This window comes from Cyprinus carpio, unplaced genomic scaffold (assembly GCF_018340385.1).
Source record: "Cyprinus carpio isolate SPL01 unplaced genomic scaffold, ASM1834038v1 S000006590, whole genome shotgun sequence".
NCBI lineage: Eukaryota > Metazoa > Chordata > Actinopteri > Cypriniformes > Cyprinidae > Cyprinus > Cyprinus carpio.
Genome location: NW_024879241.1, coordinates 986854 through 1013426, shown reverse-complemented (window position 1 = coordinate 1013426; position 26573 = coordinate 986854). Strand labels below are relative to the sequence as shown.

At 39.6% G+C, this 26573-nt stretch overlaps 1 protein-coding gene across 1 annotated transcript; it reads right to left on the bottom strand.

The window, feature by feature from the left end:
* Positions 1-2881: 2881 nt before the first annotated feature.
* On the bottom strand, positions 2882-20711 carry LOC109085125 (gastrula zinc finger protein XlCGF8.2DB-like). Its single transcript, XM_042754774.1, has 3 exons — positions 20634-20711; positions 15342-15476; positions 2882-4610 (listed from the first exon to the last, which is right to left on the bottom strand). Exons 2-3 carry the CDS (start codon positions 15424-15426, stop codon positions 3586-3588), a joined length of 1110 nt encoding a protein of 369 aa, XP_042610708.1. The 5' UTR covers positions 15427-15476; positions 20634-20711; the 3' UTR covers positions 2882-3585.
* Positions 20712-26573: the final 5862 nt, after the last annotated feature.

Genomic DNA, 26573 nt, shown 5'->3' with positions numbered 1-26573 from the left:
TCCCTAACACACCGGTTTCTACCTGTAACACAAAACATTTACCTTTTAGATATTGCGTCTTAATGGTGGCCACAGCTACCCGGCAGGTGCCTTGCCCGAGACCTATGTGCAAATATGCTCATTAAACGAAAAGGCATGTCCCACAATGACACTCACATTGTAACGCAGTAAGATGCACAAAAATACCTTCGGTAGTACACTGCACGACTACCCGGAAGCGTCTGGCAATCAGTCTGACACCTATTTTACCAATAACCCCAGTATTAAACAATGCTAAATGCTTAGCCTGCTACATCGTATAAAACATCTACATATACCTTGGTTACACAGGGAGCCACACATCCAAACAGCAAGAAGACTGTAGCCAAACCAGGGAATCTCTCTTAGCCCGACAGTGAAGACTTATATAGCACCTGGCTGCTAATGAATTGTTCTGAAACCACTCAGCAGCCAGCTGGACACCGTGGACATTAGAGGGATACCGTAGCTGCAGAGGGGACAAACTTCAACCCAGACAGTGACTACTCTGCCGGTTACCTATGCTAAATAAGCATTTCTAAACCTGTTTGTCCAACAAAAGAGAGAACATTATTATGGTTTTTTACGTTATATACAGGTGTTTGTCATATAATTAGAATTCATCAAAAAGTTTATCGAAAGACACTTTATTTCATTTAATTCCACTCAAAAAGTGAAACTTGTATATTATATTCATGTCATTACACACAGACTGATATATTTCAAATGTTTTATTTCTTTTATATTTTGATGATTATAACTGACAACTAAGGGAAAATCCCAAATTCAGTATCTCAATCACACAGATCCATCCTTCGGAAAATTAGAATTTAAACTTCAGACCAATACAAAGAAAGGATATTTTGTAGTAATAAATTCAGCAATGATTTGTTACATTTGTTACAATTTGGCCAACTATAGTAGCAAAAAGTATAAAAAGGAAAAGTATGAGCATGTACAGCACTCAATACTTAGCCACATCCATTGGGGCTCCTTTTGCATGAATTACTGCAGCAATGCGGCGGGGGCGTGTCGCAATTGGAATGGAGACGTCGATCCGTCTGTGGCACTGTTTTGTCTTCAGAAAACAATATCTTGATTTAAATTTCTCAGGTGTTATGAGAGCCCAGGCTGCTCTGATAGTGGCCTTCAGCTCTTCTGTGACCGGCATTCTTGGGTCTGGCAGTTTATCGCAAATCTTCCTCTTCACAGTACCCCATAGATTTTCTATGGGGTTAAAGGTCAGGTGAGTGTTGTTACATTTACTCCAATTAAGAAACAGATTTCACTTGCTTATACATTTATACCATGGTCCTTAAAACCAGGTACTGGTAGCTTTGGCACTGTGTGGCAGGTGCCAAGTCCTGTTGGTATTCAAAAAATGAAATCTGCATGTCCATAAAGTTGGTCAGCAGCAGGAAGCATGAAGTGCTCTAAAACTTCCCTGGTATATGGCTGCGTTTGACCTTGGAGCCTCAGAAAACACAGTGGACCAACACCAGCAGATGACAGGCACCCCCCAAACCATTACTGACTGTGGAAACTTTACACTGGACCTCAAGCAACGTGGGATTGTGTGCCTCTCCTCTCTTCCTCCAGGGAACTCTGGCACCCTGATATCCAAAGGAAATGCAAAATTTACTTTCATCAGAGCACATAACTTTGGACTACTCAGCAGCAGTACCCAGTCCTTTTTGAAACGAGACGCTTCTGACGCTGTCTGTTGTTCAAGAGTGGCTTGACACAAGGAATGCGACAGCTGAAACCCATGTCTTGCATACGTCTTTGTGTAGTGGTTCTTGAAGCACTGACTCTAGCTGCAGTCCACTCTTTGTGAAACTCCCCCACATTTTTGAATGGGTTTTGTTTCACAATCCTCTCCAGGGTGTGGTTATCCCTATTGCTTGTACACTTTTTCTATCACATCTTTTTCTTCCCTTCGCCTCTCTATTAATGTGCTTGGACACAGAGCTCTGTGAACAGCCAGCCTCTTTTGCAATGACGTTTTGTGTCTTGCCCTCCTTGTGCAAGGTGTCAATGGTCGTCTTCTGGACAACTGTCAATTCAGCAGTCTTCCCCATGATTGTGTAGCCTACAAAACTAGACTGAGAGGCCATTTAAGGGCTTTTCAGGTGTTTTGAGTTAATTAACTGATTAGAGTGTGGCACCAGGTGTCTTCAATATTGAAACTTTTCACAAGATTCTAATTTTCTGAGATACTGAATTTGGGTTTTTCCTTAGGTTGTCAGTTATAAACATCAAAATTAAAATAAATAAACATTTGAAATATATTAGTCTGTGTGTAATGAATAAATATAATATACAAGTTTCACTTTTGAATGGAATTAGTGAAATAAATCAACTTTTTGATGATATTCTAATTATATGACCAGTCACCTGTATTTTTACTCCCACAACATCAGCCAGTTAACATGCTTATGTGATATAAAGGCTATGTCGATAAGCAATGTATTAGATATACTTAATCATAAAAATATCCAAGATGGCTTGAATAACACATTATCCACATATCATTTTAAAAGTATTGATTTGGCACCGGTATCGTAAAACATCCCAAATATACCCAACCCAATCCAAGAGTAGCCATACCCTTTCCAAGAGTAGCCATAATTAAGTCAAGAACATGGTTTCTGAAGGGCCGCTGTTCTGCAGGTTTCAGCTCCAACCCTGAAAAAAAATACCTACTTGTATCCTGAAGACCTTGATTAGCTTGTTAAGGTGTGTTTGATTAGGGTTGGAACTAAACTCTGCAGGACAGCGACCTTCCAGGATCAACTTGAAACAAGTTTACATGGGCATTCTCTCATTAAACGTGCATCAAATAATTCAGTGCAATGTTCAATACTTCATGCAGTTCACCATTTTATTTATAACCATTTAGTTACATTGTGGCATTTCACATTAAAACAGAAAGGTAATATTTTGATTCCAAGTTATCAGTAAACTGAATGGCACAATATCTCCACACAGTCGAAATTAGATCGTCTACTGCAATTTTTGAAACTATAGCAAAGGAGGCAGTCAGGTGTGGAAACAGGAGATCATGACAAGTATAAAGAAAGTGAATAATACAAATAAAAGACATGGCTATGAAGGTGCCATCATCAATTACTGTACATAATAAGCTGTGGTGTGAGCGTAGTCTTAATTTCAAACAGATACCTATTTTTTGATGCTATTTTAAATTGCAGGGCCACTTCTCAGGTGTATCTATCAGATGTAATGTCAAAATAAATGCATTACATTAATCACAGTTCATGAGGCCTTCCTCCAGAGTGAATATGCTGGTGAATTTTAAAATTGCTTCTTTATTTCTTTTTTAAAATTTGCTTCTTATCACGGTCACACTTTATTTCCAGGATTTTCTTTAATGTTTCAGGAACACACAGAAACACGTGAAAGGTCTCTCTCCAGTGTGAGTCTTCATGTTTCATTTGACTGAGAAACACTTCGTACAGTGATCGCATATAAAAATAGTTCTCCCCAAAATGAAATCTCATGCGAGTTTGTTCACGATTCCACACATATTTCATGTGAATCTTAAGATTATTTGTGAGAAGGTCTTCCCATAGGCTTTTTTCGTGTGTGTTGTTTTCTCACGTGAGCATTTAGGCTACGTTTATTCCTGAAACTCTTTCCACACTGAGCACATTTACAGCATTTCTCTGCTGAATGATTCTTCATGTGGTAATTAAGTCTTACCTTACATATGTAACGCCTTCCACACTGATCACATTTGAAGGGTTTCTTTCCAGTGTGCCTGAGCTTGTGACACTCAAGGCTAAATTTTGTTGTGAGGGTCTTTCCACAACGGTCACATGTGAACAGCTTTGGCGCAGTGTGAACTCTCATGTGGTAATTACGTGAGCATAAATGTGTGAAACTCTTCCCACAATACTTGCAAGAGTAAGGCTTCTCTTGAGTGTGGATTCTCATGTGGATTTTAAGGTTTTGTTTTGCAGATAAACTCTTTCCACACTGTTCACATGTATAAGGTTTCCCTTCAGTGTGAATGCTCATGTGGGAACGAAGGGTACTTTTCTGTGTAAAACTCTTTCCACACTGCTGACAGGTGAAAGGCTTCTCTCCCGAGTGAGATCTCATGTGTCTTTGTAGGTGTGGTTTTTGTGCGAAACTCTTACCACACTGTTGGCAGGTGAAAGGCTTCTCTCCTGAGTGAGTTCTCATGTGATTATTAAGAGATCCTTTCTGAGTGAAACTGTTTCCACACTGTTGGCAGGTGTAAGGCTTCTCTCCCGTGTGAGTTCTCGTGTGCCTTTTAAAGGCTCCTTGGTAAGCAAAGCTCTTTCCACACTGTTGGCAGGTGAATGGTCTCTCTCCAGTGTGAACTCTCATGTGTGTTTGAAGTTTTTGTTTTACATTGAAACTCCTTCCACAGTGATGGCAGGTGAAAGAGCTGTTAGATTTGGTTTTCTGAGCTCTTTTACGTATAGCTGCCGTTTGTGTGGCTTCTTCACCAGTTATTAAATCATGGTGTTTCTCATACAGATATGTCTGTTCCATTTCATTCAGATTGATTGATTGATTCTCCACTTTCAGCACCAGCAGCTCTAAAACAAAAACAAAGACAAATACAAGTTAACCACGGTTTTTTAAAACCACAAAGCAAAAGATGTGAAAAGGAACATTAAAGCTTGGACACATCAAGCTGACTTCAAAAAACGATCAGTGTTGAAAGCCGACTGTGTTCAAGCACAGCTTTTTGGTTTAGATCAACAACAGACCACTGCAAACTAATGCTGCCTTCACGTGCTATCGGAATTAGCGTAAATCTAGTTTCCTAATCAGAAATTGGATATGAACAGCCTCTCAAGTTGTATTTACTACTGGGAAATTCAGAAATAATTTTGATACCAGAAGTTTCCGAGTGTGGTAGAATTTGAAACATGGTGGAGGGGACAACTATTGCTGCTGTCAGTGCTGTTCTCACAACAACTGCATCCCTTTGTCTTGTCGCTAAATTACTGTATTTATAGGCTAGATATGAATGATCATATTTTGTTTTATAAGCAGTGAAATAAGCATGTATTTGATCAAAATTCCAGGATTGTCAGCAAACTGCATGTATAGTGTGGAGAATGTTTATATGATTGTCAACCAATGGCATGCTACATTTTATTCTTTCTGACATTAAAGCACTTGAATATGACAATCTTGTAATCACAACTTCATAAGTGGGAAACAGGAAATTTCCGATAGCATGTGATGGCAGCACAACATGTAGTTTCTGCACTTGCGTGAGAGGAATTAGCTGTCTATATCAACAGTTATCCAACCAACAACATGCATACTAGATCTTATTAGTACTGTGGCAGCTGAGGAGCAAACAGAAAAGTAACCAAAACAGCCTTCAACAATCTATGAACAGTGCTCCATAAATTCTATCAGCATGTGAAATGTCTCCACCAGATGTTCCAATATTTTGGCCCATGTGTACACCAACAGCAAGGACTCACACAGAGCCTTCTCCAGCCATCCTCTTGGTCAGTCTGATCATCTCTTCACTGTTTCTGACCCTAGCATAGAGACCTCTCATTCGCAAGTCAAGACCCACCATTCAAACTGTCAAGATTTGGCCAGAGGATGCCATAGCACAGCTTCAGGACTGTTTTGATTGCGCTGTCTGGGAGTTGTGAAACCCATGAAACTGCCAGACCTGGAGGAATACACAGCCACTGTACTCTTCTACATTAACAGGCGTTTAGGAAATGTTACAGTGGAGAAGACAATAGAAACAATGGATAAACAAAGAGGGGAAAACCTTCTGAGAACACGCAAAAAAGGCTTTAAATGTGGTGACCCCAAAGCATAACATGTAGCTAAACCCAATCTTAAGAAGGGCATAAAAAAAAAAAAAAATCACAAGCCAGCTATAGACGACATATTGAAGAACACTTCAGCAACTCTGACACCAGGAGTGTGTGGAAAGGAATCAGAGCTCTCACAGAACACAAAAGTTCACCTTTTCTCCCCCACAGTTATGTCTCAATATCGAACGAGCTTCACAATTTCTTTGCTCGGTTGAGAACAGAAACAACTTAACAACGGTCACAATCCCAGCCACAGAAGTTGATCAGCCTCTGACACTGAGCATTTGTGATGTACATTGCACACTGTGGAGAGTAAATCCAAACAAAGCTGTGGGCCCAGGCAGTGTTCCACTGACATCTTCATTTTGTCTTTGTCTCTGGCATCAGTACCTAAGTGACAAAAATCAGCCATCATTATGCCAGTAGCAAAGAAAATGAATATAATTTCTTTGAATAACTATTGACCAATGGCCCTCACTGCAGTAGTGATGAAGTTTTTTGAAAGGCTCTTCCCTCTCGCACATTAAGAATTCCATACCGGCCTCACTCAACCCACACAGAGTGAAAAGGTTTCACAAAGGACGCCATCTCCTTGGCTCTACACACTGCTTTGAATCACTTGAAAATACAGAACACATACGTGAGGATGCTGTTTGTTGACTATAGCTCTGCATTCAACACTGTCATCCTCTGCAAACTGACCACAAAACGTCACCAGCTAAGTCTAAGTCCACTGCTCTGCAACTGACATTGCAGTGCAGTCTCAGTTGAGTGGCCGCTTTTGAAGCCAGATTGATTGCTGTCCACTAGGTTGTTCTGTGCAAGAAACATAGAGAGTTGGTTGAACACAACTCGCTCAAAAGTCTTTGCAATGAACAGAAGAAGGAATAAGGGTCTGTAGTTTTCTAAAAGTGCTGAATTTCTTAAGCAGTGGGGTTACCCGAGCCTGCTTGAATGCTGCGGGAAATGTACCAGAGTGAAGAGAGGTGTTGATAATGTGAGTAAGTGAGTGCAAAAAGTTGTCTAAGCAAGACGTTAGAGTGGAGCAAAAAATGTCAGTAGCAGTGTTTGTGTCCAGTGCTGAAAACTGAGAGGGTGGAGGAAGTGAAGATGAAACCATAGATGAAAGGCGAGTGGGAGAGAGCGAGAGTAGGTTACACTATAAGGTGACCTACAGAAGAGTGTGTGTTGTGTCCGGAGTCAGTGTGAGGTTAGAAGCAGTCTGAGGTGTGCAACGGTATAAGTTAAGTGGGCAGTTGAGCAGTAGCGTGTGTAGATAAGGTCCAATTGATTAACTGATTTGTGAGTCACTGTAGTAGACGCTCGCTTGAGGTCAAATGAGGCAAGCAGAGTGTTGAAGTCAGCAGCCTGTGGATTATCTTGGTGGATGTTGAAGTTACCAAGTACTACCAAAGGAGTACCATCCTCAGGGAAGTTTGAGAGTAACACATCCAAGTCATCTAAGAAGTTACCCAGTTGACCTGGGAGATGATAAATAACTACAAAATGGATTGGAACAGGGTGGTTAATAGTAATTGTGTTGTGATTAAAATGAACTGTTGCCAGGAAGAGATGGCAGACTATCAAATTTCCATTCTTTGAGACTTTTGAGAAAAGTAGGCCCATCCCTCTGCCCTTCCCAATAAGGATGGAGAGGGCTGCAGGAGTGGCTGTGTCCTCAGGTTTGATCCAAGTCTCAGTTAGGGCCATGAGGTTGAGACTTGAATGAGTAGAAATAGATTACAGCAGACTGGCAGTTCCAGACACCAACTGGAATAGAGAGTAAAGTAGTAGAGGTGTTACGAGCCTTCTTTAGCTCTTAACAATCTAGGGATTGAGAAGGGGAACATTAAACCAGTTCGGGCACCTGTCAACCATATCACTGAATTTAATGAGAAAACCAAGAGACACAAGAGTCACATAAAGTTAATTTATTAAATTAACTATACTAACCCTTTTACATCAAGAAAAACAATATTTAAACAAAGATAATTTTTAGGAACTGAGGAGGACAAAGGGGAAATCTGGATTGTGCCAAATAAAATAATCAAAAAGGAAACTAACTAAACCATTTCCATCTACTCCTAAACTAAAAACAAAAGATCAAAGAAAAAGTCTTCAACGTCCGCGACGTCGTAAACTAAACTACTCTAACTAATCAAACAAAAATACAGAGAGTGGCAACAAATCCCTAACCTAGTGTACATAGGAAAAAAATTCCATCTAAATGTGTGTAAATGTATGTCACGTGCATGCTTACCTAAACCCCTTTCCTCCTTCCAGCTTAACCCAGCTTTGAAGAGCTGTTTAAAACTTTCAAAGCTCACACATAAGGAGTTCTTAGGGCAATCCCAACAGGCAACATTCACATGACAAACTCACTTAACAAAACTAAGTCAAACAAAGCAAAACCAGACACATTACAAACCAAAATCAAAGCAAAAAAGTCTCTCTCCCGCACTGGCAGTAGCATCTCCCTTAAATAGCGCTTCCCCAGGTGTCAAGCATCGGGATGATGAGGATCACGCCCTCACAGGGCACACCCAATCAACTCGTCACAGATGATTGACAGGCAAAACAGCAAATCAGCAACGGCCTGTTAGAGTGACAGTAAAAGTGACAGTAAAAGAGAGGCAAAGACACACCGAAAAGAGAACCAAAATACACAGAAACACTAACCGTCCCTAAGGAGGTAACACCCCCACATTTAAGATCAAACTCATAGTCACCGAAAGGAGAAAAAAAATCTAAACATAAGCGAAGCACTATTATACCCACATACCTAAAATCAACCTCTAGAAAGAGCATCAGCAAGGATGTTCTCAGAACCTTTCTTGTGATGAATTTCCAAGTGATAATTCTGCCCAAACAGAGCCCAACGCATCAATCGTTGGTTTGCATTGTACATGCGAGGACACAAAACACAAGGGGATGATGATCAGTAAACACAATTGTAGGCAAACTAGAAAAACCCAAATAGACTTCAAAGAACTGTAAGGCTAGTAGCAAAGCTAGGGGTTTCCTTTTCATGGTAGAATAATTTGCTTGATGTTTATTGAATTTACGAGAAAAAAAACAAACTGGATGGTCCACACCATCCTTACCCTCCTGAATCAGGACTGCTCCAGCGCCTACTGCGCTCGCGTCGACCTCCAGCTTGAATGCACGATTAAATTGAGGAGCCGCCAGAACTGGACTGGTACACATCAAAGCCTTAGCATTTTTCAAAGGCCACCTGACACTCTTCAGACCACACAAAAGTCTGCTTAGGGCTGAGGAGGTTAGTAAGAGAAGTTACTACCGTGGCAAAATTCTTACAAAAACCTCGGTAGTAACCAATCATACCCAAAAATCGTCTTAACTCTCGCCGTGTAACAGGTACAGGAAACTTAGTAATAGCCACCACTTTTTCTTCTACCGGCTTTACTTGCCCATTTCCTACCTGCTTTCCTAAATAGGTCACAGTGGCTTGACCGAACACACACTTAGCGAGGTTAAGTGTTAAAGATGCATGTTTTAAAAGTTCAAACACCGTACGCAACAATGACAAATGCTCTTCCCAGTCATTAGAAAAGATCACCAGGTCATCCAAATATGCCTTGCAGTTTGGTACCCCAGCGAGGACAATTTGAATCAATCGCTGGAACGTAGCAGGGGCGTTTCGTAACCCGAATGCCACATAACCTGATATTGTAAAAAGCAATCCGGAGTAACGAATGCAGATATGTCGGATGCCTGTGGGGTTAATGGAACCTGCCAATAGCCTTTAAGCAAGTCAAGTTTGCTAACAAACCTGGCAGACCCAATACTGTCGACACAATCCTCCATTCTAGGGAGCGGATAACAATCAGGCACGGTGACCGCATTGACTTTTCGGTAATCCGTACAAAAACGAAAAGAACCATCAGGTTTCTTAACGAGAAGACATGGGGAGCTCCACGGACTATAACTATAGCGAGCTAAATCATTTTCTAACAAATAGTCAGTTTCTGTCTTCATAGCAGATCTCTTAATCTCGTTAACTCTATAAGGATGTTGTTTTATCGGTTTCGCACCTCGAACATCAATATCATGCTGTAACACCCTAGTCTGGGAGGGGACATCAGAAAATAGAACGGGAAATGATGTGATGAGAGCTACCACATCATGTCTTTGCCCATCAGGTAGAGAAGATAACTGAGAAGTCAGATTGGATAGAATAGCGGAGTTATCCACCTTACTGCACTGTTGAGGAGTATTTCTTACTACCAGTCCATCCTCATCAGCATTCATGTCACCTTCTACAACAGACAAAGCTTTAGACGTTATCAATACAGCTGCATTGTCAGTGACCTGCTTAACAAGTTTCCCCTACATCACGATCATGGTATGCTTTAAGCATATTAATGTGGCAAACACGCGTCTTGCGCCGCCTTTCGGGAGTGCAATAATAATCAGTATCACTCAGTTTCCTAACTATGTTATACGGACCGGTAAATCTAGCAGACAATGCAGACCCTGGTATTGGTAATAATACCACCACCTTGTCATCAGGCTGAAAAGACCGTGCAACAGCGTGTCTGTCAAATCGATCCTTCATCTCCGACTATGCATTTTTCAGGAACTTACGTGCAAGATCACATGCACTATGCAGTTTCTCTCGAAATCGACTAACGTAATCGAGGACGTTCGTTCGTTTCTCTGTCTTACTCTCTATCATCTGTTCTTTCAAAACCTTTAACGGTCCCCGAAGAGTATGTCCAAAAACCATCTCGGCCGGGACTAAACCGAGTGATTCCTGCACACTCTCCCGTACAGCAAACAATACTAAGGGAATCCCTTCATCCCAATCTCTACTTGAGTCCATACAGAATTTTCGAAGCATGGATTTCAAGGTCTGATGAAACCTTTCGATTGCACCCTGGCTCTCTGGGTGGTACGCACTAGAAACCCGATGTTTAATAGACAGAGACTTTAGTGTTTGGGTAAAAACTCGCGACAAAAAATTTGTACCTTGGTCTGTTTGGACAACTTTGGGAAGTCCAAAGGTAGAAAAGAACTTAGTCAAAACTTTCAGAATAACAGGAGCCGCAATCTTCCGCAATGGAACAGCTTCAGGAAATCTGGTCGCTCTACACATTATCGTACATAGATATTGATTACCTGCTTTCGTTTTCGGCAATGGTCCGACACAGTCAACCAGTACCTCTTCCCCTTCTCCTATAACCGGGATAGGAGACAGTGGAGCGGGTGAGATAACCTGATTCGGCTTTCCTGCAATTTGACAAGTATGACACGTACGACAAAATTTTGCAACGTCCCGCTTCAACCCAGGCCAAAAAAAATGCTGAAGAATACGCTGGTAAGTTTTCGTTACCCCCAAATGCCCAGAGAGCAAATGTTCATGCGCCACACACAATACCTGAGAACGATATTTATTTGGAACTACCACTTGATATACCACGTTCCAGTCCAAATCCTCCTCAACCTTAGAGCACCACTTCCGCATAAGTAAACCATTGTCTATGAAGTATGCAGTATTTTTCTTCTTTGCAGCCTCGGAGCTAATCACAGCTGATAAACATTTACTCAAAGAGGGATCATCATTCTGTGCCATAATGATCTGAGAACGAGTAACAGGCAGATTTAACGAACTGAACTAAAACTTTCAAGTAAATTGTCTGAATTTTTCACCTTAGAAACATTTTCACCACTTATCTTAGTTCCACAGGGTTTCCCATCATCCGCTAACGAAGATCCCATCACTGAGTCAGCCAAATCAACTTCGTCCACTGTTTTACCTGACTGAGCACGCGTAACTGCACAAGCAGAAAACACTTCAGGATGCAAATCAGCCACATCAACCATTGGACAAACCTGCGGAACATCAGTCACCTCTGGAGCTGGCAAAACTTTGCCTCCAGCCAAATCGTTTCCTAAGATGAGTGTAATTCCTTTTACAGGGAGTGAAGTACGAATTCCAACTCGCACGACACCTGAAACTAGTGTACATTGTAAATGGACATTATGCAAAGGTACAGACACTACCTGCATTTCTATCCCACGAATCAAAATGTTTGAGCCACAATATGATTCATCCGAGAACGGTAATACATCAGACAGCATTGACTGCATAGCCCCTGTATCTCGGAGAATGCAGATTTCTTTCTGATCCTCTTCCTTTCCAGATAACGAAACAAATCCTGGCATAACAAAAGGTTTGTAATTTATGTCACAAACGTCCGTACAACATGATAATTCAGACGGTAGTAAAGTCTTCACTAATGCAACACTCTTCGGGTTCTTAGACTGCTGCTTACGTATAAGCACCGGGCAATCAGCAATCAAATGTCCGGTTTTATGGCAATAAAAACAATCCCTTAGCTCTTTCGACTTCGGCATACCAGACTTCTCCCGAACACCCTGAGTTTGAGACGGACTACCAGTCACGCTCTTTTCAGTGCGCGTCACACAAAAGACACCCTTATGAGTGAGCATGAACTCATCTGCTAAAACAGCAGCTTGCGACAATGAACTAACCTTCTGTTCATTCAAATAGACAACCACACGTTCGGATAAACATCCCTTAAATTCCTCAAGCAGAACTAATACTCTTAAGGAATTAAAATCATCAGTTTTTTAGTTGCACTACACCATTTATCAAAGAGAAGTGCCTTCTCTCGGGAGAATTCACACAAAGGTTTGAGAAGAATTCTTCTTATGGCCTCTAAACTTCTGCCGATATGCTTCTGGAACTAACTCGTAGGCACGTAGAATTGCTAATTTTACAGTGTCATAGTTCAAACTGTCATCAAAGGAAAGGGTAGAGAAAACCTCCAATGCTTTACCACATAAGCGACATTGCAATAACAAAGCCCAACATTCTTTTTGGCCACCGAAAAGACATAGCAATGCGCTCAAAGGCACTAAAGTATGAATCTACCTCAGTCTCACGAAAATGTGGCACTAGGGTGATATTTTTACCAACATCGAATGACTCTGTTACGGATGAAGCAGATGTTGGGGCAACAGTAGGAGTAAGCACTACAATGGGAGAACGGTCAGTGGCAGCGGGACTAACTCGAGGGAGATCTGGTAGCACAGCGGACCCTCCCACAATTCGCATTGCATCAAGCTCCAGCTGTCGCATTTTTACCTGCGTCTCTGCCTCGATTTCAAATTTACGAATTTGTAACCGCAAATTCATCTCTGCCTGCCTTCTCCTCCGAGTCAAGTTGCAAACGGGCCAAACGGACCTTAAGTCTCGTTTCCTCTTTTGAGCAAACAGACATAGGGGAGAATGGTTCAAATGGAGGCAACCCCTCTCTAGCCTCAGCCTCCACCATAGGCGTTAGGTCCTCCTCACTCACATTCTCACTCCTACCAAAAGTATCCACCTCCACACTGTCCCCAACTGTAGCGTTCTCCGGCAACACAAGCACATTCAACTCCACTAATCGATTATATACCACAGACTTAATCTCTTTTTTACGAGCATTTTTATTTACTGAAATCTGAAAATGACTTGCTATCATCACCAAATCATCCTTCCTACAACTATCTAATTCTTCTAGCGAGGGACTTTCAAGAAACCTTTCCAAACTAAACATAACCATCTTTATGATGCTGTACAACCGCAAATACAAATTATCAATACACCCAGTGATACAAGAGACGGTGTGATGAACTGGTTCCTTATTAATTTAGTTGGATCCCGGACGAGCCCCCATTATGTTACGACCCTTTTTTAGCTCTTAACAATCTAGGGATTGAGAAGGGGAACATTAAACCAGTTCGGGCACCTGTCAACCATATCACTGAATTTAATGAGAAAACCAAGAGACACAAGAGTCACATAAAGTTAATTTATTAAATTAACTATACTAACCCTTTTACATCAAGAAAAAACAATATTTAAACAAAGATAATTTTTAGGAACTGAGGTGGACAAAGGGGAAATCTGGATTGTGCCAAATAAAATAATCAAAAAGGAAACTAACTAAACCATTTCCATCTACTCCTAAACTAAAAACAAAAGATCAAAGAAAAAGTCTTCAACGTCCGCGACGTCGTAACTAAACTGCTCTAACTAATCAAACAAAAATACAGAGAGTGGCACAAATCCCTAACCTAGTGTACATAGACAAAATTCCATCTAAAATGTGTGTAAATGTATGTCACGTGACATGCTTACCTAAACCCCTTTCCTCCTTCCAGCTTAACCCAGCTTTGAAGAGCTGTTTAAAACTTTCAAAGCTCACACATAAGGAGTTCTTAGGGCAATCCCAACAGGCAACATTCACATGACAAACTCACTTAACAAAAACTAAGTCAAACAAAGCAAAACCAGACACATTACAAACCAAAATCAAAGCAAAAAGTCTCTCTCCCGCACTGGCAGTAGCATCTCCCTTAAATAGAGCTTCCCCAAGGTGTCAAGCATCGGGATGATGAGGATCACGCCCTCACAGGGCACACCCAATCAACTCGTCACAGATGATTGACAGGCAAAACAGCAAATCCGCAACGGCCTGTTAGAGTGACAGTAAAAGAGAAACAAAATGCACAGAAACACTAACCGTCCCTAAGGACGTAACAAGAGGACATAAGGACAGTACGCAGATTATTAGGATTGCGCTGCCTACCACGTACAGTGCGTGATTTCTGAGGCATTCAGCTGAAAATAGCCAGCTGGTGGTGCTTGAGAATGCTTTGGTGGCACAGCGTTTTTCCAGCTGAGACACTTTGGTGGCTATGATTTGGAATATCCACAGCAGTAAGGTTCAGAATGGCTGATGCACTGTGTGGTTCAGTTTGAAGTCTTCTAATGCTATATCTCTGGGCCAAAAGTACTGCATGAATGTTTGACACAAATGTGAAAAAAATCAACACTGACCATGTATAACAATCTCTATATAACCTCTATGTTCACAAACACGAGGCACAGCCATTTAGAGGTCATTTCTAGTTAATGATGTCACAGAATTAACCAATATTTTTTCTTACAAATTTAAAATCTAATTATTAAAATTTTTTTACAGAATTGATAACTGTTGATATTAAAGGGTTACTCCACGCCAAAATGAAAAGTTCATCATTAATCACTTACCCCCATCTCGTTCCAAACCCGTAAAATCTTTGTTCATCTTTGGAACACAATTTAAGATATTTTGGAAACTGGAAGACTTGTGACTTGTGAAAAAAAGATCAAGATCATGACTCAAATTACTTGTTTTGTTTAAGCTACTTCTGTTATTTCTCCTGATTTACTGGGTGATGTCAAAATAGTTTTGTTTAGGCTATTTATTTTGTTTTTTTGTCAGGTGGTATTTGTGGTTTGTATGGTAGTGTTATATCAACTTATGTCCACATGAGGCTCCATGTCAAATAAAAACAATTTAATCAGGACACTTCAGAAACATCATTTCTGTAGAGCTGGACATTTAATAACCACATCAAATGAGTGCATTCATCTTTGAGAAAGAAACCAACCTGTTTGTTCCTCAGTCTCTTCTTGTTTCAGACTGAACACTTCTTCAATCCTGAAGTCTTCACTCTCCTCTTTTATAAACGCCATCTTTATATCAGTGTGTCACGAGGATCTCAGTCTCTTCAGCAGGACTTTCTCTGTTTAAGATTAAGAGAACAATGAACAGAGAGCAAAATAAACCCCAACTAAATCTCTGTCAGCTCCCTAGTTCAGTAGTCAGCACACTAGTTCAGTAGTCCGCTCCCTAGTTCAGTAGTCAGCACACTAGTTCAGTAGTCAGCACACTAGTTCAGTATCAGTGTGTCACGAGGATCTCAGTCACTTCAGCAGGACTTTCTCTGTTTAAGATGAAGAGAACAATGAACAGAGAGCAAAATAAACCCAAACTAAATCTCTCCATCAGCTCCCTAGTTCAGTAGTCAGCACACTAGTTCAGTAGTCAGCTCCCTAGTTCAAAAGTCAGCACACTAGTTCAGTAGTCAGCTCCCTAGTTCAGTAGTCAGCACACTAGTTCAGTATCAGTGTCACAAGGATCTCAGTCCCTTCAGCAGGACTTTCTCTGTTTAAGATGAAGAGAACAATGAACAGAGAGCAAAATAAACCCAAACTAAATCTCTCCGTCAGCTCCCTAGTTCAGTAGTCAGCACACTAGTTCAGTAGTCAGCACACTAGTTCAGTAGTCAGCACACTAGTTCAGTAGTCAGTGTGTCACAAGGATCTCAGTTGCTTCAGCAGGACTTACTCTGTTTAAGATGAAGAGAACAATGAACAGAGAGCAAAATAAACCCAAACTAAATCTCTCCATCAGCTCCCTAGTTCAGTACTCAGCTCCCTAGTTCAGTAGTCAGCACACTAGTTCAGTAGTCAGCTCCCTAGTTCAGTGTTCAGCACACTAGTTCAGTAGTCAGCACACTAGTTCAGTAGTCAGCTCCCTAGTTCAGTAGTCAGCACACTGTGCAGTACTCAGCACACTAGTTCAGTATCAGTGTGTCATGAGGATCTGTCTCTTCAGCAGGACTTTCTCTGTTTAAGATGAGAACAATGAACAGAGAGCAAAATAAACCCAAACTAAATCTCTTCGTCAGCTCCCTAGTTTAGTAGTCAGCACACTAGTTCAGTAGTCAGCTTCCTAGTTCAGTAGTCTTCACACTAGTTCAGTAGTCAGCACACTAGTTCAGTAGTCCAGCTCACTAGTCAGCTCACTAGTTCAGTAGTCAGCACACTAGTTCAGTAGTCAGCACACTAGTTCAGTGTTCAGCTCGCTAGTTCAGTAGTCAGCACACTAGTTCAGTAGTCAGCTCCCTAGTTCAGTAGTCAGCACACTGTGCAGTACTCAGCACACTAGTTCAGTATCAGTGTGTCACGAGGATCTCAGTCTCTTCAGCAGGACTTACTCCGTTTAAGATGAAGAGAACAATGAATAGAGAGCAAAATAAACCCAAACTAAATCTCTCCATCAGCTTCCTAGTTCAGTAGTCAGCACAGTAGTCAGCACACTGTGCAGTAGTCAACACACTAGTTCAGTAGTCAGCACACTAGTTCAGTATCAGTGTGTCACGAGACTCTCAGTCGCTTCAGCAGGACTTTCTCTGTTTAAGATGAAGAGAACGATGAACAGAGAGCAAAATAAACCCAAACTAAATATCTCCATCAGCTCCCTAGTTCAGTAATCAGCACACTAGTTCAGTAGTCAGCACACTAGTTCAGTATCAGTGTGTCACGAGGATCTCAGTCGCTTCAGCAGGACTTTCTCTGTTTTAAGATGAAGAGAACGATGAACAGAGAGCAAAATAAACCCAAACTAAATCTCTCCATCAGCTCCCTAGTTCAGTAGTCAGCACACTAGTTCAGTAGTCAGCACACTAGTATGGGAGTCAGCACACTAGTAAGGGAGTCAGCACACTAGTTCAGTAGTCAGCACACTAGTATGGGAGTCAGCACACTAGAAAGGGAGTCAGCACACTAGTTCAGTAGACAGTAGAGTCAGAGTTAAATCACCTAACTAGACAAAAACACACAAAACTAATTCATGAAAGAGTACAAGTTATACAGTCAGTTCATATTAAGTTGTGACGTATATGTGAATCTACTGATCTATATATGACTGGATCGCTCATCGCGTTCTAAACTGCCAGCAGGCAGTGAAGCCACCGGAAGTGTTCGATCCGCCATCTTACTAATCCCTACCGGCAGAGAGCACCATTGAGTCAAATTCAAACCACTGTCCTAAAATCACCCGATTTGAAGCAAATCAGTCAAACAGGACTAGTTTTTATGTTATGTGTATGTAAATTAATGTTTACTTCAGATGTTATCTGCAGTGTTTACGGTCATTTGGGGCAGTATAACCATTTAGGTGATTGATTGATTGATTGATTTGATTGATTTGCCTTTATTGTCTCCTGACGGAGAAATTTATCTTGGGCATTCGGGATAACAGATGCACACAATATACATATAACACAACATACATCCCCTACACATAATTACCACCAACCCACACCCCTTGTTTGTTCTTATTCAATATTTTAATAGAAGGTGGTACAAATGAAAATTTAAACCTATTCAGTCTACAGTTTGGTAACCTGTACCTTCTACCTGAGGGCATTCATCTCATACTCACTGTAGAGGACATGATTCGGATCGTTAGTAATTTTAAACTTTGTTTCCTCACCGCCTCCTCAAAAAGCTCATTAAGAGTGGTCGGTGGCACTCCGTCCAATTATATTTTCCCGCCCTTTTTATCAACGTTTGAAGCTGTGATTTTAGTTTAATTGACAGGTTACCAAACCAAGCTACCATACCATATCGGACTATAGACTCAATAGCTGCCTTATAAAATAATAACATAATATCCTTGTCAACACCATGAACTCTTAGTTTCCTCAAGAAATATAGACGCTGACATACTCTTGAGGAAACATACTCCACTTGATTTGACCACTGTAACTGTTTGTCTAACTGAATTCCTAAATATTTATATGTTGTTACTTGTTCAATCGGTACTCCTTCAATGGGTGGGTGTGTCTGCTGCTCACTGACGACACAGGTAACGATCTAACAAAATATAGCCTATTTCTTTATGAACATAATTATTCAGGAATTATTAAACATGAACGTATTAGTATCAGAAATTGATTTGAATATATTAGAGTGAATAATACAATAGCATATGTTAATATTGCTGTATACTGAACTGAAAAGCTTAACTTACTATCTTGGAAATAAAGCCTTTAAATGTCTTTAAATCCATACTGTGTATAGTAAGTTATTTCTCTGAATAAATTATGATTTTTTTTAATGTCATGATTGAGCAACATCTATTTCAGACTCTCCAAGATCGCGCAAATATGTTTACTAGCAGTAACGTTACCGTTTACATGTAAAAATATTGTATGCTGAATTAATAATTATTTAACAACCGTTTGAATCATTACCTGCTTCAAAATGAATGCTGTTAATGAAATCATTGTTGAAACATTTGCACTTAGCGCTGAATAACGAATAAAAACACTATAACATTTGCAGTTAGCGCCTAGCCTACTGTACGAATAAAACAATAACTAAATTATATAAGCAATGAATAACTGTACAAGGCAAATAAAGGTATACAAAGCATAAATCTTTCTTCAGATTTCAGAATGAGCACTTTGTGGTTTGTTTTATATGTTGAGGTCGTGTCCGTCTGATGTTTATAATGTTCATGATGTTCGCTACTGTAAATGAACATAGGTTTTTAATAAGTAGGGGAAATTCCCGACATTTAAAAAAATAACCGTTTACATGCCTAGGGTGTCTGCATTGCAAGAATGTACTGGGATACTTTCAGATTTAAAAAACGCTGACTTGTTATGTCATGTTTTTCTCATTAAACTCATACAATTTCCTATTAATTCAATGGAACGTTTACGCACACTAGGGATTACCAATATGGCGGCGCGGCGGCTTCACTTTAATGACGTCATGAGCAATCCAGTTCTATATTATAGATCAGTGGGTGAATCAGAGTTTGTAGATTATTATCAATAAATCACACTAGCAAGAGAACATTTTCAGCTGGTTTGAAACAGTCGTGTTTGTTTGTTGTTCTTGCTAAATTTACAGTTTCGACCAGATTTCATTTTCATAAAAGCAGACCTAAAGCAGTTGTATAAACGACTAATTAAGTTCACACAATCTCACTAATTCAATCCAGGTTCAGTGAGTCAAGATAATTTGATGTGCAGCTTATTCTTAAGCAGCTCTTAATGTGGATCATGGATCAAATCGATCCAGCATCGCAAACAGCAAATATTTGTACTGTTTAATGCACTTGAGAAATTGTGTTTTCCTCAGTGCATAACTGACACGTCACAGGTATATTCTTCATCTCTAAATGTTAGAAAGTCATGCAGATATATCAATTTTGCTGTCAGGAGTGGGCAAAGCTTACGTGAGTGAACGAGTGCTGCTGCGCGCATGCATGCTAAACAGATGGAGTGCAGTGGAACAAAAGCATGATAATTCTGAATAAAATAGACATTCTGCTAAAATATTTGTTATTGTACATTAAATGTGACGCATGTAGAATTTTGATCCTACATATAAGTGTATTTTTATAATAGCAGTAACTGTGAATCAAATGTACGCTAGCTAATACAGCCCTAATTACTAGCTCAAATTAGTTAATGTGTATTCCTCTCATCATATAAAATATAGTTTTATATTATTTATTTTACTTTTTAATTTAATGGTTTTAATGCTTTAAAGAGCAATTTTATATTGTAATGTTCTACAAGTTGCTACACTGCCTGAGCTTGAGCTAAGGTCATTTTGATTTATGGAACCAAATCAAGTGACAATGAGTCTGAAATAAGCCTGGCTTACTTGCTAAACTTGTTTTATAAAACAGCCCCCAGGTGACGTCGGCGAGCGGAGATTCGAACCACTGAATCATTTGAGAAGCAACTGATTCAATCGAGTCACTGAATCATTTCAGAAGCAACAGATTCTCATCGAATCACTGAATCATCTGAGAAGCAACCGATTCAATCGAGTCTCAAAAAGCTCCGTTTCTCCGTCACTACTTAGAAGTGACCGTATTAGTGTTCATGATGAACTGATTCAGACACAGCGAGCGAAACAGAAGCATCTTTCTGTTACTTCTGTGCGCGTGCGTTTACTCAAACTAAATAACGTCTATTAATGTTAGATAAAGTATTACAATGTTACATTCAATAACAGATCTCGCATCGCTTAAAAACTATAAAATGGACTGAACGGTTTCTATCAGTTTAAACGCTTTAAACACAGACCTTTCTCGAGCCGGATCACAACAGACGCGGGAGCGCGCAGCCTTATGACGTCACGCCGCCAGAGCAAAATTAAAGTCCTCTCTGCTGTTCAATAAAACATGAAAATTGAGTTAACAATGAAAAACTAAAACTGCGATGTCCAGGCCTAAAACAATCCTCTCTGTCCTTCTCAAAGCCAGCTCAGTCACAATGAACAGCTTAGAGCTGAGCCAGCTCACAGAGCTCTTCTTACATTTCAGTTTAAATATAAAGTCTAATCATATCTATGTATTACTCATATCGCCTAATTATTATTTAAATGTCAATAATATAAATTAACCTGACGCACTCTCACCAGATTTAATCTTACAGAATCAAATGTAGTATATCATTATTATCGTGATAAGATGAAACATAACATTTGAACACGTTTATAAGGCTGTTTGTGCTTTTTCGTGTACATGAGGTTTCATTTGTGTACACATTTTTAATTTTTTATTATATATATATATATATTTTTTTTTTGGACATTTAGAAGAAGTTGTAGTAAAGTTTTTGGTGAATCATGATTTGTTGGTGAAAATGATTTCACGTGTAGATTTGTGTGTACACCTGCTGTGAATAATACCCAGTGTCTCTCACACGCAGGACGAACACGAATGGAAACCAGTGATGACACAGAGTGGATAAAAGTGATGTCAGGATTTGTATTTTATTGTTTTTTTAAATAAATAAATTAAAAACCGCTGACCGGTGTTGCCAACAGCTTTCAACTGAAAGTATCTCACTTAATGTTGCTAATGACCTGAAGGTGAGTTCACTGATAACTATATTTATATTTATATACTGTAGATGAGTGAACTCACCTTTATAACGTCATGGGAGAGTCTCAGGATGTAGATAAGATTTGTCCAAGAAATTGATTTTGTTGCTAGGCTTTTGAAAAAAAAAAAGTCTCTAAAGGGATCAGGAGGTCACTAAATCACTAAACTGGCAACAGTGGCACACTGACTACAACATAAGTGATTAACATTTCATTAGTCCTCTTGTTTTTGCATGTGTTCATAATTCCTTTGTATGACAGCTTAGCAAAAATATGACTGCATCACAAATAAAACAACTGACTCTAAGCAACTATGCAATATGCTTACTAAATCACTTTTTGTTTAAATTAAGAGTGAAGATGTCCAATTTCCTAGGCTGGACGTCACTTTTGGCCACTACGATATGGCAGTTTATTAACTTTCCAACTGACCAACAAACCATGCTGCAAAAACAAGCCACTCTCATGAGGATTGTGGGCTTCGCTGGAGTTGTTGGAGCCCTGGATGGAGCTCATGTTCACTGCTCCAACTGTAAACCAGGAGACACACCAATACAAAACGAAGCATCAGCAATCATTTGTGAGAATTTTGCACAATACAAAGCTTTTAAAATAAATTCATAAAAAGTTAAACAAAACAAGAAAAATGGTGAAAAGTAGGCATGTCAATGATTAATCGATGATCGATTAATTGTCGATAAGAGATGCAGTTGATTAAAGCTGTCGACGGTCGGTTAACTGATTTAATGTTGCCCTTACGAAAAAGAAGTTTATTCAAGTGTGCTATTAGTATACTTCTTTTAAACTAAAAATAGGAAAGTGTGCTTTTAGGTTACTTTTTATGTACTTCTCAGAAATGGGCTTTATGTACTCCTCAGAAATATACTTAAAATGACATTTAAGTATACTTGACTTATACTTACAAAAAGTCAAAATATACTTGAACTTTACTTAAGTATACTTAATAAAATAAACTTGAAGTATACTACTTTTTGTACATCTGCGAGAGGCTCTGAGTGATGGTGACGGTATATAAACGCATCATCATTCATTCACAATGTAAAATTAAGCTTTTAATGTGATTTAAACTTTAAAAGTACATTAAAATAGAAACAACACAAAAGTTCTTCTACATGGAAAGCAACAGAAATGTAGTAAATAAGTAATTTCATCAGATAATCATTTCATATTGTGCGCTTTGCAGGGCTGCGGGACACAGTGACAGAAAGGCTATCCTACAACTTGTTAATTAGTTTCTATGACTTATTAATTGCTGGCACTGTCCTCATGTTTCATTAATTTTGTTCCTTAAATAACCCATGATTTAAGCTGAAATAAGGGAACAGATTAATAAATCGAACCAAATTCTTAATTCATGAAATCTTTAATTTCCCATCCCATGTTTACAACGCACAGTAAGAAATGCGAAAACAGTTAAAAGTGAAAGATAATAAAATAAACTGCGAATTAGAGGGGTAGGACTCTTTTAGGAAAAAAACAATGCCTACTAAATGTTATTGAATTTTTGGAAATTCGTGACCAACCGGCAAACCAGAACAAAGCCGTGTAAATGTAGGCTATGGGCTCGAACATTATCCAGAGGCATGGTCCCGATCCTCACATTTACAGTTAACCTATTATTCCTCTAATAAACAAAGCTTTTAATTACCACACTTGTCAAAATCAGAGCTTATAATTGTAAATAAAAAATTACTGGATTCACAACAGCAATTAACAGGCGCTGTGAACACTGACGATCTGTTTTCCGGAGCATTCAATAGACGAATTAACATCCTACGTACGTCACACAGACGTCACGCAGGTCCAACTGCACGTCACTTGCAAAAGACAACAGGAAAAATGTCGTTGTTGTGCAGTGGAATGCCAGAATCGGAAATCGGTAAACAGTGGACTTACGTTTTACCGCATACCATCAACTCACACTCCTTTTAATGGCCAACCGCAGATGGTCTTTGGGTTACAAGCACTCAGAAGAGCCGATTGGAACGAGGACCAAAGTTAAAAATGCCAGACTCTGCAGTTCACACTTCATTTCAGGAAAGGTAAGGGTAACGTTACGATAAATCAGGACACATCACTTGCTTTGGCTAACAACAAAAACTACTATGGCACACACAACAGTAATAAATAACGAGTTGTACGCTTATATCTAACAATAGAAACACGAATAATGCAATGATGTAAAGTTTGAGTCTAACTAGCTTACTAGCTAACTCACCTTTAAATTGTTACGTTGTCTTGCTAGGAGTCAGCTTGACGGCTAGGTAGTCTCGTAAGTTTTGGTAGTAACTTTATTACTTTGGATAATACGTCATAGCAACGCAGGTTGAAGTTCGCTGTTAAACTCCATCGTACTGTCAATCAATCCCCAGATAATACACTCTTTTGTACAGGAGAGGTGTCCAGGACTCGATAGCACCCGACTTCGTCCCCTCTGTATTTTCCTACTCAACCCATCGTGAAATGAACAAAGCCGATGCAAAACTTGAGAGGTAAATATGGTCACTTTAGTTGCTAACTGGGATCATATTGCATGCATACAAAATTCAGAGAATATATATAATCTGTTAGACCACATAGAGACGATCTACCGAGCAACTAAACTGTATGGGCTGACTGTTTTCTTCTCATCACATTTTTGAGCGGTTGGCTTCACAAAACTTAAAGACAGTGTAGAAGTTGTGCGTGGTCTATAAACCTGGAGGTCATCTATTAGTTGTCCTAATGAAACTAAGATTAGGGCTCAGCAAACAAGGATACTGCTTTCAGATTTTAATGTCCCAGAATGTGACATCTCTAAAACATTTTGAGAATTTGGCTCCCTGTTATGTCTGTGACTTTAAAGCCTCTCATCAAGTGGCCAATGCAAGCAAAACAATATTAAGAGAATATGCCCAAAAATGTTTTAAACCTAAATATAAACATTGCAGGTGCATTATTGACCTGCACAGAAAATTTGACCAAACATACCCACAAATTTAACCTCCAGAGCTCAGACGTACTAAAACTTATAAAAGCCACAACACTGTTAAAGATTTGGTTGGCATGTCACCTGCAGGAGCATGAACCTTTCTCTCTGCAGGTTGGGCGTTGTGTTTTCAGATAAACCAAATACCAGCTGGGTCTGGATTTTTTGACCTTCTAGAGCACAATGATGAGATACTAGCAGATCATGGTTTTACCATCTAGAGATGAGCCCTTTGCTGGTTCGTGGGTGCCACCCTTAAGATCCCTTACTTTACCCAAAGAAAGAAAGCAGCTCTCTGCTCAAGAAGTGGACGTATCAAGGCGTTTGTCTAACGTTGAAAGAGTAATAGGTAGATGGAAAAAATTTCAAAATCCTGGCAACTGTTATTCCACTCACACAGGTTGACCTCTTGGATGATAAAGTGATTGTGTGTGGAGCGTTAACAAACCTTTGTACATGTACACTGTTATTTAAAAAAATTGACGTTACTTGAGTGGGATACAGCTTACGGATTCCCGTTTGCCATAGGCGCTTCTCTTGTCAGGGGTTAAATGACAAAACGACTGAAGAAGAATCACAATACTAGAAGAAGAATCCCAAATAGATACCTGATCAAGTTCAGCTCCACATACTACTGCGACTTTGTGGTTTGGACACAAAGCCAGATGGTATTATGAACCGCATCACCAGAGAGGGTTTTCTGTAACGCATGATGCGCCATGTATCCCGAATGTTTACAAAACATTAAATAGGCCTATAGCCTCTTTCCACAGTAATACCATGTTAAATGCATATGGCAAATACACAGAGGTCTGTGCGATCGGACATGGGGCAATTCACTATCATGGGGAATACACCTGGTATTGTAGACCACACTTGTGAGTTATTGACGCACGTTAGCAAACATATATCTCTGTCTAAAACATTATCTTTTAAAATCACGTTTTTCTGAAAAGTGGTACTTTCGCCCCTGCTCTCGCCTAAATTCCAGCCTTCTGCCTCCGTATTCTGCTGCGTCATAGGATATCACATAATTGGCGACGAGGAATTAAGGAGTCGCGTGTCGGAGGAAATAGTTTCACGTGAGTGCTGGATGGTCATATGAACAACCGGTGTTGTGGCCTAACTCGTTGACCTAGCGAAAAGCTGTGATTCTGCGGGGTCTCTGTTCAGCAAATGTTAGCACACATTAGATTAGAAACTGAACGCGGAATGATCAGTCTTCAGAATAGGCTTGAGTGATGCTGTAAAAGATGTTTCATGTGTTCTAATACTATTTTGTATAGATTTGTTCGAGAAAACATCCTTTGGACAAACTAGATATTGTGCACACGCCAGGCATCTAAAAGCTTATATACGTAATATATAAATGAAATTTAATGGCTGCTGCTGTCTGCTAATATGTTCTTTATGAGATTTTGGCGCTTATTTTGTATAATAATGTAATATATATATATATCGTATATATATATATATATATTTTTTTTTTTTTTTTTAAGGTTATCATTGTACATGTTTGTTTCTATTGCACATCTAACACTGCTGAATACAATTATCCACTGTAAAAAAAAAAAATAATTCTCACGCCAAGAGTTGAAGAATGGGTTTAACTTGGATAAAACACCTGCGCCCATCACTGCACTTTGTATAGCAGCTAACCAATCGAGTTCCGGAGGGCGGGGCAAATTCCACAACGATCAACGCCACAAATGTCATTGTGTTTACAACGACGTGTCAACAAGCACCAACAACGGGAAAAATGTAGGAGAACTTTTAATTTTATTTAGGTTATCATACTACATGTTTGTTTCTATTGCACATCTAACACTGCTGAATACAATTATCCACTGTAAAAAAAATAATAATTCTCACGCCAAGAGTTGAAGAATGTTTAACTTTGGATAAAACACTGCGCCCATCACTGTCACTTTGTAGTCAGCTAACCAATCAGAGTTCAGGAGGGGCGGGGCAAATTCCACACCGATCAACTGCCACAACTGTCATTGTGTTACAACGACGTGTCAACAAGCACAACAACGGGAAAAATGGAGGAGAAATTAATATTGCTGGTTTCTGAGCATCCATGTCTCTACCGGATGACTTCCCCGGACTACCACAATGTAAATTTGAGAAATAATGCCTTGAGGTA